Here is a 19906-nt window from a genome sequence, read left to right as displayed (position 1 = left end):
GCCAGGTCCACCTGCGATCCCCACGAGCTCATTCCCTTCCGTGCCTCAGCAGGGGTGGGTCCTGGATCGCGGGAAGCAGATGGCTGCCCCTCTTTCCTTGAAAAGAGAGACAAACGAGAGCGGAGCTTTTTCCTTGAAAAAACGCTCGCAGTGCATGCCGATTGCCCCTCGGAGACATCGCGTGCGTGCTCTTTGCCCAAACAAATAACGCATAGATCGTGTGTGTCATCAGATGTTAAACAACAACAACACGGATGCACACATCCTCTAAACGTTCTGCTAGTGCTCGCCATAATAATAGGATAGAGATCGCTCTTACCATGTTCAAATGCACGCTTCAAACAAAACAGTCAGTGAAGACGAAGAAGAGAATGACATGTTCTCCCGGCGCCTATTTATACTAATAGTCGCACCGGTAGTGACGTCATGAGCTGTCGCCGGCCAACGTGTTGTTGGTGTTTTTTCAATGTATGCTTCAGACACGGGTCACGACGAGGCGTCCCCATAGCGACCCCTAGAGGACGCAGTTCGAAGTTCCCTTGAAAGGGAAACTCCGTCATTCGTCCAAATTGTTTTTTGAAACTTTGTCCATGCTTAGCATGAGAATCCAACTCTTTAACAGTGTAAACCCCCCCCTTTAAAGCACTATAGTGGTTTCATGGAGGGATCCAGTCTGGTCTCTTATGAATGCTGTGGTTTGGGGAATGGGCTGATGTTTTTGTCATAGAGACCAAGGGAATTTATGGAAGAGAGAATCATGCTGACCCTCGGCAGTTTAGCTCTAGTTCAGGCTTGTCTGTTTCTCTCACGGCCCTACAACAGAGCCGGCTCCCCGGGGTCCATGTTCATCTGCATTAGAGAGACTGTAACCCTCACATGCACGAACAAGTAGACACGCACATATGTTCTTAAAGTCTCCTAAAGCCACACCCTTGCATGGCCTGTTCATTAGTCGCTTTGGGGAAGCTTACCGAGGTGTAGTGTCCTGATTTAGCCGGTTAAATGAGGCCGGAGCCCCGTAGGGACGTGTCTGCAATAGTCTGAACCACGGACACACATACTTATCAAAACTGAATGTGCTGCAATGCAGTCGATGTATAGCACCCATGATAGATAGATAGATAGATATTCACGGTATTTAGAAGTGCCCACGATAACAATATCGTGCATATTCATTACCGTGATATATCGCATTACCGAATACCGGCACAAGTCTAATAGATAGATAGATAGATAGATAGATAGATGAAGTGGTTTGAAGATAGAAGTGGTTATAGAGAGACAGAAGAGGTTATAGATAGATATAGACAGAAGAAGTTATAGATAGATTGATATAGATCGAAGTAGTTATATATAGATAGTAATGATTATAGATGCACTAGATGAAAGTGATTATAGGTAGATATAGATAGACGTTATTACAGATAGAAGTGAAACGATTATAAATAGATAAAAACAATAGAAGTGGTTGTAGATATTTGTTTTAGGTAGACGTGAATATAGATAGATATAGAGAAAAGTGATAGGTAGTTCAAGTTTTTTCAGTTATTATTTAGTTGTTACCTATTTTATTTTTATTTAATTTAACAAATGTTTTTTAGTGATAACACGTTGTCAGGGTCCAAGTATTGCGAAATATTGGCACCTTACAGTTTAAATTGTGTGGTTTGACTTTTTGTACCGGTATACCACACAATCTTAGTCTGCCCTCCCATTTGTAGTTGTTGCACATTGAATGAATTCAAAACGAATGATTCGCGGTTGCTTTGTCAGTGCAAATCGCAGCCAGAGTGAACGCCCATGTAGTGCGGTGACTCAGTTTTGTATCCTGTGTTTGATTTACAGTTGATGTTCCTCCATCTATGACGTGTTCATATCTCAAAGTTTTCTATCAGAGAGTGAATCATACCATTCACACAGTCGCATATTATTGTTTTAGTACATTCAGTGGAAAATGCTCCCCCAACTTTTCGTTTATTTAGAGGATTAGTGGCTAAATTCACACATTGTTTAAATTGCTAGCATTCCCCTGGTGCTAACGCAGGCTTGTTGGGTTGTTTCATTGTTACTGGGACTGCAGAGCTTTTATTGAGCCGTTGATGGCCGTTGAACTGCCTCGGTGTGTAAATATTGAAAGCAGGAACACATCTGTGAGCACTTCAGTGATGGAGAGTGTCAGCCTGCTGAATGCTAGTGACACAACTCTTTAAACAGTGCGGTTTACAAACCAGCAGATCTCAAAGGTCAGTGTGATTATTGATTTGTTTGGTGCTCTAACTATGACTGATCTCACTTGTTCGACTGAAGACCAACCTGCTGAAGGATGTGTCTGTCTTCCTGTTTTTTTAAACTGTATTTCAGGAATGATCGTCACTCTCATCCTCTACTGAAGTTTAATCAGCCTGATAGTCTAATAGTCACATAGCCTGTTTGTTATTAGAGCTAATGGTCTCTCATTATGTGAAACAACAAGCTGCAGTTCAGACAATCAGCTTTTACTCTCCGACCCTGATTGTAATCATAAAGTGATGGTATCCAGAATGTAGCCCTGTAGTGTAGCATTATTGGCTCTGCTGTACTGAATTATCTTCTGTTGGAAGGATTAAATACAGATTACAGGGAATTCCTGCCTCTTTGCCTGTTTGACTTTATCCTCTCAGCTCTTCTAGTACAGAGCCAAGCTCATTAATAATAATCATAACTAATAATAGTATTATTATTTAATATTTAGAATGATAGAAAATTGTTATTTTTACATATTATTTTATATAATTATATTTATATATAATGCTATATACTCTGATAATCTGCTATATAATAACAATGTAATAATAAGGTAGAATTATTCATATTAACATTTAGATTTATATTTTTCTCATATTTATTTATTTATTATTATTATGATAATGTGCTGTATAATTTATAAATATAGTCCATAAAGTAGTGCAGTGTTTTAATTTATATTAAAATATAAAGTATTTAAATATAATTTAGCTAAAAATAAACAACAAAAATCAATAACAAAAGTTACAAGGTTCACAACAAATTTAATAACATTAAATAGAAGAGCAGTTCTTTTTTTATTTATTTATTGGTTTATTTAGATGGAAACGGTGCAAAAATCATGATTGTAGCCAAGAAGCAGCTGGAAATTTTTTATTGCACATATAGAGAGTGTAGAATATGCTAATTTGCATTTTGCATCCATAGGCTTTGCTTAAAGTAATAATGCTAAATAAATATTAATAATAATAGTAATAACAATAATAATAAATTGATTACCTATTTTAGGGTTGCTCCAAACCCTGGCAACGTATAATTAGGTTTTTTTTGTTTTTTTTTAAACGCTTATGTCATGTTTTGCTTTAATTTCGGTTCATCTTTTAGATAAAATAATTATCAGTATATAGCACATAATCATAGTATGTAGATTTAATATATAATAATAATAAGAATAATAGTAATTTGAATTTTAAATGTAAATGTTAAATGTTATTGAGCTAAAAATAAAAAAATGAACAAAAAAAATCAATAAATGAAAGAGTTACAAAGTGTCCATTAAAGTTGTGTCATTTATTAGAAGAGTGGTTCTTTATTTGATCTTTTAAATGTAACTTATTCCTTGCATTTAGGTGGCTTTAATTCTTATATTAAAAATTGTAGGCAGTTGAACATCTCAGAACAGGCCAAAAAAACAGGCCCCAATCATGCTACAACCGCCGTAGGCTGTTGGTCACCTCATTTTCATTCTTTGTAATGTGTTCGTCTCCTAAAATTACTGTCATTAGTGCCAAACATTTATATTTAAAAGAGACTATGACTGTGTGTTCAAACCTAGTGAGCTACCTACATAGACAGCGAACAAACCAATGAGGGCAAAAAATGCTGTCTAAGTTAGAAGTTCCCTTGGTTTTGGAGACACTTGGTGTGACACTTAGTATTTCCTCTCTCTTGGGAAATAATCAGTTGGCATGGCTTGACAGAGGTTTTCTTTATTTTCTTGTCGGCATCCAATCTGTTTGTCAAGATTTAGTCGCATATGCGAGTGATTTACTCGCAATGTAGAGGGTTGATCAGTGCTCTATGCTGCTCACGAGGAGATTTTTTTTCACCCCGGAAGCTACAGACCAGACTGTCGCCCATACATGAAGAACCGGAAATCACCCACTACAATCAGCACCTTGTTTTGGTTGTCCTCCTCTAGGGCTGTGCAAAAAAATCGAATGCGATTTTCATGTGCATCTCATCAGTAAAACCGGTTCTGTTATTAGTTGTAAATCTCCAGCATGTGCTCTCAGATGGTTATTAGTTGTAAATCTCCAGCACGTGCTTTCAGATGGAGCGGCATTTACTACACAGCATCGGCAATGAATCGCCTGCGATTTTGAACGCGATTTTGCGTAGCTTGTCAGTGAACTACGGCTCTGTGTAGTAAATGCCACTCCATCTGAAAGCACATGCTGGAGATTTACTACTAATCACAGGAGCGGCTGACGAGATGCGCATGAAAATCGCATTCGATTTTTTTGTACAGCCCTATCCTCCTCATGTGATCACACAGATCGCAGTGTTCAGCATCATAACGTGTGGGTGAGATATACGGTATGGCCCTGCTAGATCCTGCTTCTTAGTTGATTCAGATCATCTCTTTTAACTGCAGACACACAAACAGAATTAGGATTGATTGATTCCCAGCACTGCCACACTCATTTTACCTTTAAGTGCTATAGACTCCTCGATATCCACACTGTTGAGTAGAGTGGTTTGAAATGAGGCGCAATAGGCGGGTTTGTTTGCATGTGGCGTGAGAGTGGTGGTAATGATGGTTGTGAAAGCTGACAGGAAGTGATATCAGCACCAGACACCCTGTCTTGCACCTGCATAAAAACTCACCATTGTAGTTAGCAGTGCAAATGGCCACCACATAACACTGGTGTGCAAAAAATAAGCAGAAATTTACTGGTCTGCAGTGGTTGTGTAATATGATGTCACACTCTGCACACTTTCTTTCAGGTTGCAAACTATTTAAATGTATTCATATTTATTTAAAATATTGAAATAATTTAAATTGATCATGTAAATATACAATCTACTCCACTTTACTGAAACGCTGCACTCCTGATGTGTTACGCTTTTTTTTTTATTGAATTTTTTTTATTATTTAGCTAAGAGTTCACGACATGACATATGGTCTTCTATTGGTCACACGTCCTAACGTGATACAAATTTTCAGGGCAGAGTTCAACAGACTTGAACTTTGGGATGCAGCGAAATTTGCGTGAGCATTAAGACCCAAAGTTGTATTTGACCAAGAGTGTTAGTGTGCACCGCTAGATCAGAGTTAAATAATTGGGAAAATGGTGGAAGCTGGCAACCTTTTGCTTTCAAAACACCCCCATATGGACTTGCATATGTACACTGACAAATAACAACCTTGATAGTTGTGTAAATTTGAAAATGAAGCAACGCTGGTCTATCGCTGAACCCCGCACCATATGGATGAAATATGGATTTAAAGTGTCCCGAGTATGTGTGCATGTGGGTGTTCGCATATCCGTGTGTAATTCCACACATTCCATCTGCCTAGTCGGACCCTTTAAGTCTGTTAATATCTTCACCAGCTTATCACATTGTCTTAATAACAGCTGATTCTTTTGGACTGACCCCTGCACCCTGTGACATGCATCAGCAGTTAATTTGGCCCAATTGTGGTCAAAGTCAAATATGCAGCAAAAATGCATTCCTGCCTTCAGGACACTTCTTCTTCTTCTTTGGCACTGTGTTTTTATGAGTAACACTGAATGGCTGTTAAGCAGCTTTTGTGAGGGTGTTTATTAAGAGTCCTCTTAAATCAGTTGGACTGTATACAGAGCCTTGATAAGTGTTTTCAGTGTAGGGAACAGTCGTTTAGGGTTTCTTTTATTGGGAAGACCTGTTTGCTTCAGTGAAACAGTTTTCAGAGTCAGATCACAGGTTTGTCGAGTCGTCACTGAGAAGTGTTGCCGAAAAAAATGTGCAGCTTTTTTTTTTTTTTTTGTAAAATACTATCATTCTATCATGATGTTTTCAATTATGTTATGTAGATTGCCTCAAGTATGTTTACGGTTCCAATATGTTGCTCTCCTGACAGTTTAACTACTCAAGTTCTTCCTTAAAGTGTGTTTAAGCAATTAAATCACTGGAGGTCATCGATTTTCATGCATCATGAAGCGGATCATGTTTTGCTTGAATATATGTTACAATAAAAGATTATCACAATTTGTTTCATGCCGTTTTAAAAAAATGCATTTTTAAAAAGATGTACATTAATTGAATCATTAATTGAATCAAATAAAATTTCATTGTGAATTTAATCAAATTAAATCATTCTAAATATGACCTGTGAATCATGAATTGAATCGTCCAATCGTCTCGATGGACATGAGGTTAAACTGCTCAACATTGTTGAATTCCCAATAGATGGTGTTGTTTATCATCTCAAATTGCTCTGAAAATGAACAACTTGCAGTCACTGTTTCATTGCAAATCACTGTCAGTCAGTGCGAATACCTTTTTGCAGTTCAGTGTTTTGCAACCATTGAAAATTGAAATATGTCAAATAACAAAACTAAACTGAAATTTTAAAACAAATAAATAATACAAATAAAAGAAATCTCTGGCAACCACTGTATTTTAATCACAATCCAAACAAAGATGCTGCATACATAAAGCACGCGCAGCTTTTAATTCCAATGACAAGTCACTCAGATATCACTACACTGAAAGAAATGGTGTAGAATTTACATTAAAACAATGTTCGCTCGGAAATTGTGAGTACAACTGACAGTTCAGTGTTTTGCAACCATTGAAAATTGAAATATGTCAAATAACAAAACTAAACTGAAATTTTAAAACAAATAAATAATACAAATAAAAGAAATCTATTATTAGTATATAATATATATATTATATATATATATAATATTCATGTGTATTTTATTCATATATCTTTATTTTTTCATTATCTGTCTGTTGATGTCTCTGTGTACTAAAAGCTTCTGTCGCCAAAACAAATTCCTTGTATGTGCAAACACTTGCCAATAAAACTCTTTCTGATTCTGATTTTGATTTTGAAAAGTAACATACTGAATTAAATTTCAGACATTTTGAAGTGGAAATACTAAAATGGTATTTTCTTATAAAATGTACTGCAATAATCATTGTAGTTTGGACTTACTTAACCCCTCACCTAGCTTTGTTTATTAGGCGGTGTACGAGTTAAACAAGGACGTCACCTCAGCAACTGTTTAACTGTTGCGCAATGAGAGCCCGTTAGCTGATGGGAATTATGTTTAGCATGGGCTAGATTATGAAAAATCATCAGGCAAGTTATTTATATTCCTGTCTTTCTTGGGGCCTTCACCTCATTTTAGAGACCGCAAAAGCCTGAAGCCTAGCAACCCGCAGAAAAAAACACAGCACTCCTGTGGTGGGGTATTCAGCACCCTCTTAGTCGGGTTCTTTGTTTTTGCCCTCACTTTCTTGTGTGTGTATGTGTGTGTGTGTGTCTGTTCTCATTGAACTTCCTCCCTTCTGCTCATGGGTTTTTCCAGTCACCCTGGGGCCCAATGGAGCAGGAAGCCCCACAAGCTTATCATTTCCTCTGCTACTGGCTTTGCCTGAGTCTTTCTTGGTAAACACACTCACACACACAGATCCTGACAGGCCTTTAGGGTGAATCCAAGCGCTGACACACTGACACCGATAACAGCGTGGACGTTAAACAGGTATTTGTAGAAACACGCACATCGGGGCCACTCGTGGTGTGCTTGTTTGTCCGTTCAGTGTGAAGTCTGTGCTTTGAGTCCTGAAGGGAACTGGCTAGCTATCCCATTTGGCCACCATTGCCATTCTGCTAGCCAGTTGGCCCCAGTCATCATCCAATCAGCACATTCCTCCCCATGAATACACTGGGACCACTTTTGGCAGGCCACGCTGGGTGGGGTAATGTTCATATCCTGTGCGCTGACCCTTACACACACACTTGTATGAGACATCACAGCCGTCACAATAGACCAAAGTTTATTTTCTCTCGAGTTTGTCAGCCGATCAGTTACAGTCAGGCATGATTCCTCAGTACTTAAATAGACAGGTACGTGTAGACGAACAGATGAAAGGACGTGAGAAAGGGAGGGAAAGAATCGCTCTTTAGAGGAGAAGGAGTGGGCACAAAGCTCCCTCAGTGCTGGAGTGGCACTGCCAGTTTGTGCAGACCTGTTGTTGTGCGAACACAGACCCTGCTCTGTGTGTGTGTGACCCAGCTGCCCTCCCAGCGTTACATCAGTCTCCCACATCACCCACACACACAATGAGACTCCAGTCAGCCATCCCTCCATATGCCCAGCACGCTGCCCGCATGCAAAAAGCAGCTTTACGCTCTCACACACACACGTGTGTGTGTAGTGTGTGTGTGTGTGTAGTGTTTTTAGCTGAGATCTTTCTTAGTGCGGTTTGAGACAAGCAACTCTTACTGTTGCTGATACTTATGTTTAGGTATTTGATCAAATCCCTAAACCTAAGTAAACTTTGGCATGTAAACCATCCTGCACTGTATGCGTTTTGAACAATCCCCATTATGCAGTTCCAAACCATTTCAATCTCTTTGTGGAAGGTATTTTTAAAAATGTTGTTTTGGACAACATATGCTTTCATTGTATGGACAAATGTCAAATTATCTTCTTTTATGTTCCACCGAAGAAAAAGTTGTATAGGTTTAGAACAACATGAGAGTAAGTGATTGATATAAATGTTATTTTGGGTGAACTGTCCCTTTGAATTGAAGGAAGAACTCAAGCCATATCTAGAATATCATCTTCAGAACACACTGCTAACTCCATAGTAATGCCCTAGTAACTACCTAGAACACCTGGCATTTCTGTGCAACTCTCTAGAAAACCATATTAACAACATAGCAGCAACATAGTAATGCCCTGGCCACTACCTATAACACCATAGCAATGCCCTGAAAACTCTCCGGAACACCTTATTAAAGGGATAGCTCACCCAAAAATGAAAATTCTGTCATTAATTACCCTCATGTCGTTCCAAACCCGTAAAACCTTCGTTCATCTTCGGAAAACAAATTAAGATATTTTTGATGAATTCGGATAGCTCTCTGACCCTGCATAGACCGCAACATAACTGACACGTTCAAGGCCCAGATAGATAGTAAGGACATTATTAAAATAGTCCATGTGACATCAGTAGTTCAACCTTAATTTTATGAAACTACGACAATATTTTTTGTGCGCAAAAATAACGTTTAAAATGTTTGTTAAATGTTTGAATAAGGAATGTTGTGTGTGTGTGAGCTGTCACATACTGAGCAGAGGGGGCAGGAAAGGGCTGTTGTGTTTCTAGGCCACATTCTTAAGCGTAGAGAGTAACCAGGCATGAAGTCTGCGCTCAATGTGGCCCGTCCCTTCTCATACAACCACAGAAAGAGCCATTTCTCTCTCTCTCTCTCTCTCTCTCTCTTTTCTCTGCTTGCTTTCTTTTTTCTCCCCTCTCATAGCTGAACTGGCCCACTTGGCCCCTCTGACCTGCCTCCTTTTCTCTTCCTTTGTCTGCGAAGTTCATGCTGACATGTTGCATGTTGATTTTTCAGCATAAACACCATTGTGTGTAATCTTATCACCTGAAGCTGACAGCTGTCTCCTAGACGGACCAGATCTGGTTTAGAAAATTACCAGGAGCCTGGTCGTATCCTCTAGAATAACGACAGTCGTCAGCAGATCTGTCACTCCTGTTTTTATTTAGGTCCGATTTGGCTGCGTAACGCGCTTTGCCTCAAACTCGCCACAGGCCACGAGGTGTGAATCTCATCCAGCCGTGTGCCACTGGAGTTTAGGAGCTACTTGTTTGCCACAGCTTAAAGGAGACATGTGTGTGTGTGTGTGTGTGTGTGTGAGAATATGGGTGAGAGAGGGGTGTTTTGTTTTGTGTAAGTTTGAGGAGCTCTCAGAGTGGACTTTGATGGTAATAGGCCAAAAACTACTTGAAGAGAAATGAGAAAATGAACAGAATCAAGGTACATCCATGTGATGGTGACTCACATGGCCATCCTTCTGTTTTTTCGCTTGTTCTGTTTGTTTTTCCTTAATTTTACGGAACCGTTAGCCCACAAATGAACATTCTGTCATTATTTACTCGCTCCTGTGTTGTTTTAAACCTTATGACTTTCCTCTTTCTGTGGGACAGGGACACACAAGGAGAAATGTTGAAAATGTACTGGCCACTGTTTACCTTACAAAGTGAATGGGGATCTGTGCTGCCAAGCTTCAAAATAATTCAAAAGTACCATAAACATTTTAGAAAAGCAGTCAAAATTATTATCTTCCAGGTTTTCTGAATCTGATAGCTTTATATGAGGAACAGACTGAAAGTCATGCAATCCATATCCATTCAACCTTCAGGTAGTTGCTTGATCAATAATGAAGCAATTGGTTTGAATATATGTGTAAGTGCAAATGAGATATGAAGGGAAGATAAGTGAATGTTGATTTTTGTTGTCATGTAACTTCAGAAGACTTAAAATATAGCTTATAGTCTCATGCAGTGTTATGGTTAATTACAACTATAAAATTTTTTGTTTGAAATAAAGCTAAAATAAAATAAATATTACATGAAAACTGTAAACTTAAATGAAAATTAGAAATGTTTTGTTGGCAAATAACAAAACAAAATGTCTAAAACTGATATAAGAATAAAGCAAAATAGATATATAAAAATAAAAATGAAAAAAGCACATACAATTATAAAACTTGAAGTATAGCCTATATTTAAACTTAATATACAAATCAAAGCTAATTCAAAGTAGTAATAAATACTATAATGGTAAAATAGCATAAGATATAAATGAAAACAACTGAAAATATGAAACATTTGTTTATTAAAAATAATTAAAATTCAATAAACAATTGAGCAATAATTAAGTCTTGCTTCTATGGTGCCATTTTGGAACTTGACAGCTCCAGTCCCCTTGACAGGCTCTTTCTTTAGCATTTCTTCTTCTGTGTTCCGCAAAAGAAAAGCATTAAGATACAAGTTAACCATAAGTATGAGCAATAGTAGGGGTGGGTGGAAAAATCGATACAGCATAGTATCGCGATATTTTCCGCGGCAATACTGTATCGATACACGGACGCCAAGTATCGATCTTTTATTATACTATTTGGTAGAATAATAAAATCAATTTCTTTACAATCCACTAGATGGTGGTGAGTTTTTTTCTGGTGAGGTCAGCTGGGTCACCTTCAGCATGCAGTAAGTTAGTAAAATAAAGAGGGTGGCATTGCGGAAAGTTCAGGAAAGCCCCGTCCGCATTTAAATCGGATGTATGGACTTACTTCGGATTTGTAAACAAGGAGGGGATGTAAGTAGGGATGCACCGAAAATATAGGCTACATATAATATAATAATAATAATAATAATAATATATGGCGCGCCGAGTCGCGCCCCGCCCGGCAGTGTTCAGCGCGCATGTTTCACTCCTCGTCACTGCGCGGTTTGACGCTCCGCTCAATATTCCGATTTATGAATGTGTGTTCCGCTCGTGTACCGCTCATGCTCATCGAAAAAGCAAAGTCCGCTCAAATAACGTGCTGACAGGAAATTTCTATGCAGTATAGGCCTACTTGTTCTGGTTTGCAGTAGCGCTACTGTGCTGTAGAAAGTGTTGGTCAGTTTGTCTGCTTGACAATCCCATTTTGCACTGCAACAATAAAACTGAAGTGAGATAAACAAACTGAGAAATGTTTCTTTTTTAGTTAAAACAGATGTCAAAGTTTTCCTTTGGGGACATAATTTGAAGTTGGAAAAAGGTAATAAATTGCAATATATTGCAGAATATCGCAATATATTTAAAATCGCAATAATATTGTATCGTGACAAGTATCGTGATAATATCGTATCGTGAGGCCTCTGGTGATTCCCACCCCTAAGCAATAATAGGGATGCTTTGCTTTTGCAATAAGCAAAGCAATTAGCAATAACCGCTAATTGTGAAATAAACTGCGAGAAACTTAATGTGTGTGTTGTCTGTTCACCAGTCGTCACAAAGCCAGAAAGCTCAGCTTATGTTTGTAGACGTGTGGCTCCATCACATCTCAAACAAAATATATATGTGTCTTTTGTATTTTGTTCTTACAGGTGACATTACACAGAAGGGCTATGAAAAGAAACGAGCTAAACTTCTCGCACCGTTCGTACCACAGACCCAAAGTAAGACTCACCACACAGACTTCCTCTCTGCTAATTTTCCTCCTCTTCTCTGTTTCTTCTTTTCTATGCCACACAATGTCATCGTCACACTGGTCGAGTCAATTAAATATAATGTAGAAGTATGACATCTGTGACATTGCATTAATTATGTTGCTCTATTTTAACCCAGTTCCATAAAATATGCATCTGAAATGTGTTTTTATTTTCTCTGTACCGTTTGCATATGTGTGGCTCCATGCTGCACCCTAATGGTGATCTGTAGAACTTCACCTGCTGAAGGCATCAATATCTTCATTAAGAGACTGCACTTTAAAAATAAAATGAACACTTGAAATAGTATTTTGGCCAAAGCAGCCATTAGTAAACCATCTTTTTATCTGGTAGCATCGAGTAATTTGATTATTTTCCGATCTTACCATCACACTTCTCAGGGTCTTTCCGGCCTGTTAATGTCCACACACAAACACACACACATACATATAGGCTTCCTGTAAGCAGCAGCCCACTGGCAGGCATGAAAGAGGAACTGAAACAGGTAAGTTCACTATATTGGTGGGTTTTGACAGTTCAGTGACCTCATATTTGACGTCCTTGTTCTATAGTTACACAAACCATTACATACTAGATTGCAGGGACAAGTTGTTTACACAATATAGGTTTGACCTTCAAATATCTCAAACGCATTATGTAGCCATACTTGTTGTGTAGATATGTTTTCATTCGAAACCCCCAATATCAAATGTGCAAGTGTGTCTTCAAAGGTGCCATTTTAACGCTTTGAAGTTAAAGTTCACCCCCTGCTGTCCACTTCTGCCCTGTCTGTGTCTAATTTCTATCCTCATACTGTATATATATATTTACTCACACTCACCATTATTTACTCACCCTGTGATCTTTATAGATGTGGATGTCAGCATCCAGCTAACCCCGGGCCTTTCTTCAAACCCTACCTCTACCCCTAATGCCATCCCCGTTGCCGCCCCAAGGCAACACAGAGCTCACCGCAGCGGGGGAACACGAGATGACCGCTACCGGTCAGGTAAGCAAAATCAGTTTGCCAGTACACTACTGTTAAAAAATTTGGGGTTGGTAATAGGGCTGCAAGATAAATCGCATGCGATTGTCATGCGCATCTTGTCAGTAAAGCCGGTTCTGTGATTAGTCTAGATCTGCGATTATGAACTCGATATTGCGTAGCTTGCGTAGCTAAATGCAGCTCCATCTGAAAGCATGTGATGGAGATTTTTTTTTATGTTTCTCGCCTGCATTTATGTTATTAGAAATACAGTAATATTGTGAAATATTACAATTTAAAATAACTTTTTTTCTATTTTAATATATTTTAAAATGCAATAGATTCATGTGATGACATTCGAATTTTCAGCAGCCATTACATTAGTCTTAAAGGGATAGTTCACCCAAAAATAGGGATGTAACGATTCACTCAACTCACGATTCAATTCGATTCACGGTTTTGATTTCACGATTCGATTTGAGTCACGTTTTTTTTTTTTTTTACAAAATGAGATTTAAGACAAATTATAAATAAATGTGTCCTTTTATTATTACTTGGACAAAATGCTGCGTGTTTCTTTGTGAAATTGAAATATAACTATAATAATATACTAATATAGCACTTGTATATTATTGCTCTTTTGTTGGTTTTGATTGCTTCTATTGTCCTCATTTGTAAGTCGCTTCGGATAAAAGCGTCTGCTAAATAACAAAATTTAAATATAATATAAATGTAAATAACAAAACTAAATTGAAATTTTAAAACAAGCCCCAAATCAAATAAATAACACAAATAAAATAAATCTCTTCATATAAACAAACTAAGGCTTTGTCTTCGTTCATCTTCAAAACACAAATTAAGATAGTTTTGATCAAATCCGAGAGCTTTCTGACCCTGCATAGACAGCAAGGGAACTGACACGTTCAAGGCCCAGAAAGGTAGTAAGGGCATCATTAAAATAGTCCATGTGACATTTATGAAGCTACAAGAATACTTGTGTGCAGAGAAAACAAAAATAACGACTTTATTCAATAATTTCTTCTCTTCCGAAGTGATGTCTTACAAGTTTGGAACAACATTTTGGAACAGCAATTTACATTTCTACCAATACTTTTTGAGACTGACCCAAAGAAGCCCATTTCAAATTTTTACAAGGCAAAACATCTATAATATTTGGAATATGGAGGATTTTGGAAAAGTTAGCAATGGAAAAAGATGCTTTGTCTCCTTGTTGTATAGTTACAGCATCAACCAGAAGGTACTAACCAGCCAAACCTCAAGTCGTTTCTTAAACCAGGCCCAAATAAACATACATTGTGTTACTGAATGCCTCTATGTAGCTCTCTAATGTATTTGTCACCACGAAGAGAAATTTCTTTGTCTCTACATGAGTCAGTTTAGTAACTACAGTCACTGTTTGGTGACATTGCTGGATGTCTCATCTGCCTCCTGTCATGTGGCATTGTGTAACTGTTTTTCTCTCAGTTTGCCTTTCTGTACTGTTCATTCTCTCTTCTCATTGTTCTTTGCATCCGTCTGATAGATATCCACACAGAGGCTGTGCAGGCAGCTCTGGCCAGGCATAAAGAGGAGAAGATGGCCCTTCCCATGCCCACTAAGCGTCGTTCAGCCTTTGTTCAATCTCCTGCGGAAAACTGCACTCCTCCCAGTTGGTCCCACTTCGCCAACAAGCCTTCTGCTGCTCCTTCTGTCCAGATCTCACTGACCAGCAGGGTCTCAGAAAATATAGGCACACCCGAACCTTTAGGGCACACCCTGGCCACATATATATAGCAAATTTGATACATATGATTAATTTAATTAAGTAACCACAATTTCACTGCTAATACACTCTTAAGGCAATATATCTGTCTGCCTTTTGTTGTCTTATCTGCATTTAGTTTTTTGTTTCTGTGCAAAAATAGCTTTTTTTAACTGTTGTTGTATACGTGTCGCCACAGATACATCATCGGCATCAGAGGACGAGGGCTCACTGCGGAGGCGTCAGGCCGCAATCAGTGCAATGCTGGCTCAGAATCTCCAGAGTCCTGAGTACTGGATCAACCGCTCTGTCCAGGGCTCCTCCACCTCCTCCTCCGCCTCCTCCACCCTCTCTCATGGAGACGGCAAAACTCACAACCACAACCAGGGGCAGACCAGCGTGCTCGCTGACGTGCTGGCACACACCCGCATAGGTACTGCAGGATAATGAGTCACACATACACACATGTTCAGGTGCACACACAAAAGAGCTTCAGTTTTATAGTTGTCTCACACTTACGTAGGCACTATTTGACTTCTATTAACCTGGTCAAGGCAAAACAAAGCAGTAGCAAATCATAATTTCCAAATCAGTCAGCATTAATACAACTAATCAAACCTGTTTGTTCAGTTGTGTTTCATATTGAGCATGTGAACGGGTTCACCGGATGAATCACTGTGCTGTCATGTGTCCTCACTGCAGAGAGCAGCAGCGTTCCGCCTGACGTGACGTCCACAGTGCCTCAGGACAGGAACTCCAGAGTGGACCTGCCACCCAACATCGCAGTGAAGGGCATGAGCCGCGGCCAGAGCCGCTCCAGCATGATGGACACTGCCGGCGGTATGGGCAACACCACATATCTAGCTCTGTGTTGAATATTTGATTCAAAGCAAAATATTGTATTAAAATATTAAGATTTTTTTTTGTGAATTGATTGATTTGTTCAGTCTGTGTTTTTGTGATTTTTTTTTTTGGTGTATTTTCTTACCCAATAGCAGTTTTTCTTTTACAACATCCCATATTAACATTTAATATTAACATTTGGTAGATAGCTAATTAGCTGTTATTAAAAACGTATATATTTTTATATTAAATTAATTATAAATTAATTAATGCTTTTAGAAATTTCAAGATATCGTAAGATATAACTAATTGATAGAAAATATGATTGCAGTTTATATCTTAATTTTGAGGATTTTAAAAATTAGATTTAGAATTTGTTTTTTAAATATATTAATTATAATAATAATTGGGGGTTTGTTTTTTTATACGAGTAATTCCAGTTAAGCTCAGCTCTAAAATATTTTGTTTGCAAGAAAACCTATTTGAAAAAAAATCCTTATCCAGTAATCACAAGCGACTGTAAAAAATAATGTAAATTCATTTATTTGAATGGCTTTTTTCACTTCCTGTTAAGTATAAAAGTGATGCCTGGTTCATCACTCGCGTTTATTAGCACTATTCACTTTCCCGAATGAGCAACACAACTTTTCCTGTCAGTGCCTTTTTTAAGAGAGATTGTAAATTGACATGGTTATGTTTTTCTGTTAACATTTGAATGTTTTTTGCTTCCTCCTTGTTCGTGATGCCATCTGACTGTAGGAAAAGGTAGGGGTGGAGGGGTGTTTAGTGCAGTGCAGTGACACCCAGTGGTTTTGTCCTCCCAACTTGGTCCTGTTTGATTCTGTGTGTTGTTCCAGCTTGCTTGTTGTGACAAAACTCCTGATTGAATCATCTGTATTTGCTTTGACTCTGTCTGTTTCATATGGTGTCCTTTGACCAGCTCACATTTCAGTAATATGAACAGGTGAATGAGAACATTTCTGTCAACAGGTGTTCCAGCACACAGTCATGTCTCCACCAAAATACAGCAGCTGCTCAACACATTAAAGAGACCCAAGCGGCCTCCACTCAGCGAGTTCTTCCTGGATGACTCTGAAGAGATTGTTGAATGTATGAAGCTATTTTTGGTGTATTCTGCTTTTAAATTATTTTATAATTTAACAAAAAAATTTGATACAAATTATAACAGAATATAATTTTTACAAGTTTTTGAAGAACCTGATTATCTTGCTCTCAGCATGATTTAAGAATGATGCAAAGAGCATCTTGAGCCTCAGTGGAAGCAAGAAAATCTTTACAAATAGTCACTTGATCAGAGTCACAAATTTACCTGATTAGTGACCTAGAATTAGTCCCAGATTTTCAGTGTCCTCAGACCTTTGGACCCGACTGTAACTAAATGCTTTGTCTTCTCTACTTACAGTTCCCCAGCCAGATCCCAACACACCCAAGCCAGAGGGGCGACAGATCATTCCAGTAAAGGGGGAGCCACTAGGGGTGGTCAGTAACTGGCCTCCAGCTCTGCAGGCGGCACTGGCACGTTGGGGAGCCACACAAGCCAAGAGTCCAGCCCTTACTGCCTTGGACATCACTGGCAAACCACTCTACACCCTTACTTATGGTAAGATGTTTGGATGGGCACAAGTAGTTTTGAGATGTTTTAATGGAATAGTTCACCAAAAATGAAAGCTGTCATTATTTACTCACCCTCATGTCATTCAAAACCCATATGCTACTATATTTATTATTTGTCTGAGCTTGTGTCACCCCTTGATCTCTGTAGGTAAACTGTGGAGTCGCAGTCTGAAGTTGGCGTACACGCTGTTAAACAAACTTGGCACCAAAAATGAACCAGTTCTGAAACCTGGAGATAGGGTAAGATTTCAATACAGTACTTGGTGCACTGCAATCATATACTGCTCTCAGCTCAAGGCTGTGTCTTATTCTCCATATTTCTCCCTTTAGGTGGCGTTAGTTTATCCTAACAGTGACCCTGGGATGTTCTGGGTGGCCTTTTATGGGTGCCTTCTCGCCGAGGTCATTCCTGTCCCAATAGAGGTGCCTTTATCTCGGAAGGTATGAGAGAAGATTAAGTATGAACAACTCTTCAAATATGATGTCGGCTATATGAAGTGTTCAAAGTTGTTTGTCTGATTTTTAGGATGCAGGAAGTCAGCAGATAGGCTTCTTATTGGGCAGCTGTGGTGTGGGTCTCGCTCTCACTAGTGAAGTGTGTCTAAAAGGACTCCCAAAGACCCAGAATGGAGAAATAATGCAATTTAAAGGTTAGCTCCCTGTTGCTTTTTATTATTTTATCACCTTGCTTCATCAAATTCATTAAGTTTTCTTTTGAAGCTGTAGAATGGAAGTCTAACCTGTTTTCTTACAGGATGGCCTCGGCTCAAATGGGTGGTCACTGATACCAAGTATCTCACCAAACCCTCCAAGGACTGGCAGCCGCACATTCCTACTGCAAACACTGACACTGCTTACATAGAGGTGAGTGCAGGCAGGAGAGCGCACATTTGTTTAGATGAGTAAGAATCCTTTCAATCTGTCTAAATCTGTGATGTGTGTGTTTTCAGTACAAGGCCTCTAAGGAGGGTACAGTGATGGGAGTGGCTGTGTCGAAAATCTCCATGCTGACACACTGTCAGGCTCTAACGCAGGCCTGTAATTACTGTGAAGGTGAGTGCTACACTACTGTTGTACAACAAATGCATGTAAACCTGTTATTGGAGTAGCAAAATGCTGAGCGGCTCTTGGCTCTAGAATTAAGTAATGAGATAAATTAATTTATAGCCAGTGCTTAGTCATAGATTATTTCATTAGATTTATACTAATTAGATTATTTTTCTGAATAGATTACTTGTTTTCTGTCATTTTTTGTTCCATTTAATTCTTCATCAAATTATTATCCAGACTTGAATCTTGACCTATTGACTGTCTTATCTTAATTTATCAGCCTGTGTAATTTTAGAATTTAAATTTGTACACTTTAAATGTAGGTCTAAAATGATTTTTGCAATTAGTGTTATTTTAGTATTACAGTATTTATTGCGATTTTGAATAAGCTTTTATTTTTGTATTTTTAGTTTCATTTTAATTTTAGTTTAAATCTTAGTTTTTCTTATGTGCTAGTTTAAGTGCTTGAACTTAAACTGATTTATATCAGATAGTGGCCAAGGCAACTAATTTCTAATTTAAGTTTTTCATCTAATATTTATATTTAATTTTATTTCAGCTTTATTTCAGGTATCAAAAATTATTCTTAATAGTTTAATTAACAATAACAACAAATAATATAATTATATTATATTATATTATAACTATAATTATATTATATTATTATATTATATTATATTATATTACTGTTGTCAAAAGTACCGACTAATTTAAGTTTTTCATCTAATATTTATATTTAATTTTATTTCAGCTTTATTTCAGGTATCAAAAATTATTCTTAATAGTTTAATTAACAATAACAACAAATAATATAATATAATTATATTATATTATATTATAACTATAATTATATTATATTATTATATTATATTATATTATATTACTGTTGTCAAAAGTACCGACCACGATACCATTCGGTACTGAAATTTAAAAAAACGTCCATTTCCTGCTAAGATTTGAGTGTTGTTGAGCAGATTCCTCAACATTGCTGATTGGTCATTGTGTTCACGCACTCAACAGATATACGTCTGTGATTGGCTTCAATGACCAATCAGCAATGTTTAAGAATCTGCTCAACAGTGCTCAAATCATAGCGGGAAATGGACGTTTTTAAAATTTCAGTACCGAATGGTATCGTGGTCGGTACTTTTGACAACACTAAACTAAAATAAACTAAAATAAAATAAAATAACATTTAGCTATTATAGTAATGTACTTTTTTCAAAGAGAATTGTATTTTCTTGTTCTCTTTTCTTAGGAGAAACACTGGTTAATGTCCTGGATTTCAAGAAAGACTCAGGCCTTTGGCATGGAGTTGTAACAGTGAGCATTACTGAGTA

General features: G+C 37.9%; 1 protein-coding gene across 2 annotated transcripts in view; it reads left to right on the top strand.

Annotated features, from left to right (window-relative positions):
• Positions 1–19906, top strand: part of dip2ba (disco-interacting protein 2 homolog Ba) — a 59591-nt gene that overhangs the window by 29334 nt on the left and 10351 nt on the right. For both annotated transcript variants that reach the window (XM_016559344.1, XM_016559343.1), the window contains exons 2-14: positions 12190–12261; positions 13163–13300; positions 14820–14945; positions 15238–15471; positions 15741–15878; positions 16872–16991; positions 17305–17502; positions 17665–17756; positions 17847–17957; positions 18043–18166; positions 18271–18380; positions 18467–18569; positions 19825–19889. In XM_016559344.1, coding sequence (XP_016414830.1) covers positions 12190–12261; positions 13163–13300; positions 14820–14945; positions 15238–15471; positions 15741–15878; positions 16872–16991; positions 17305–17502; positions 17665–17756; positions 17847–17957; positions 18043–18166; positions 18271–18380; positions 18467–18569; positions 19825–19889 — 1631 coding nt within the window. The remainder of the gene's footprint in view (positions 1–12189; positions 12262–13162; positions 13301–14819; positions 14946–15237; positions 15472–15740; positions 15879–16871; positions 16992–17304; positions 17503–17664; positions 17757–17846; positions 17958–18042; positions 18167–18270; positions 18381–18466; positions 18570–19824; positions 19890–19906) is intronic.

Source organism: Sinocyclocheilus rhinocerous, unplaced genomic scaffold (assembly GCF_001515625.1).
Source record: "Sinocyclocheilus rhinocerous isolate Xijiao unplaced genomic scaffold, SAMN03320098_v1.1 scaffold2754, whole genome shotgun sequence".
NCBI lineage: Eukaryota > Metazoa > Chordata > Actinopteri > Cypriniformes > Cyprinidae > Sinocyclocheilus > Sinocyclocheilus rhinocerous.
Note: the sequence above shows the minus strand (reverse complement) of the source record. Positions and strands in the feature narration are given on the sequence as shown.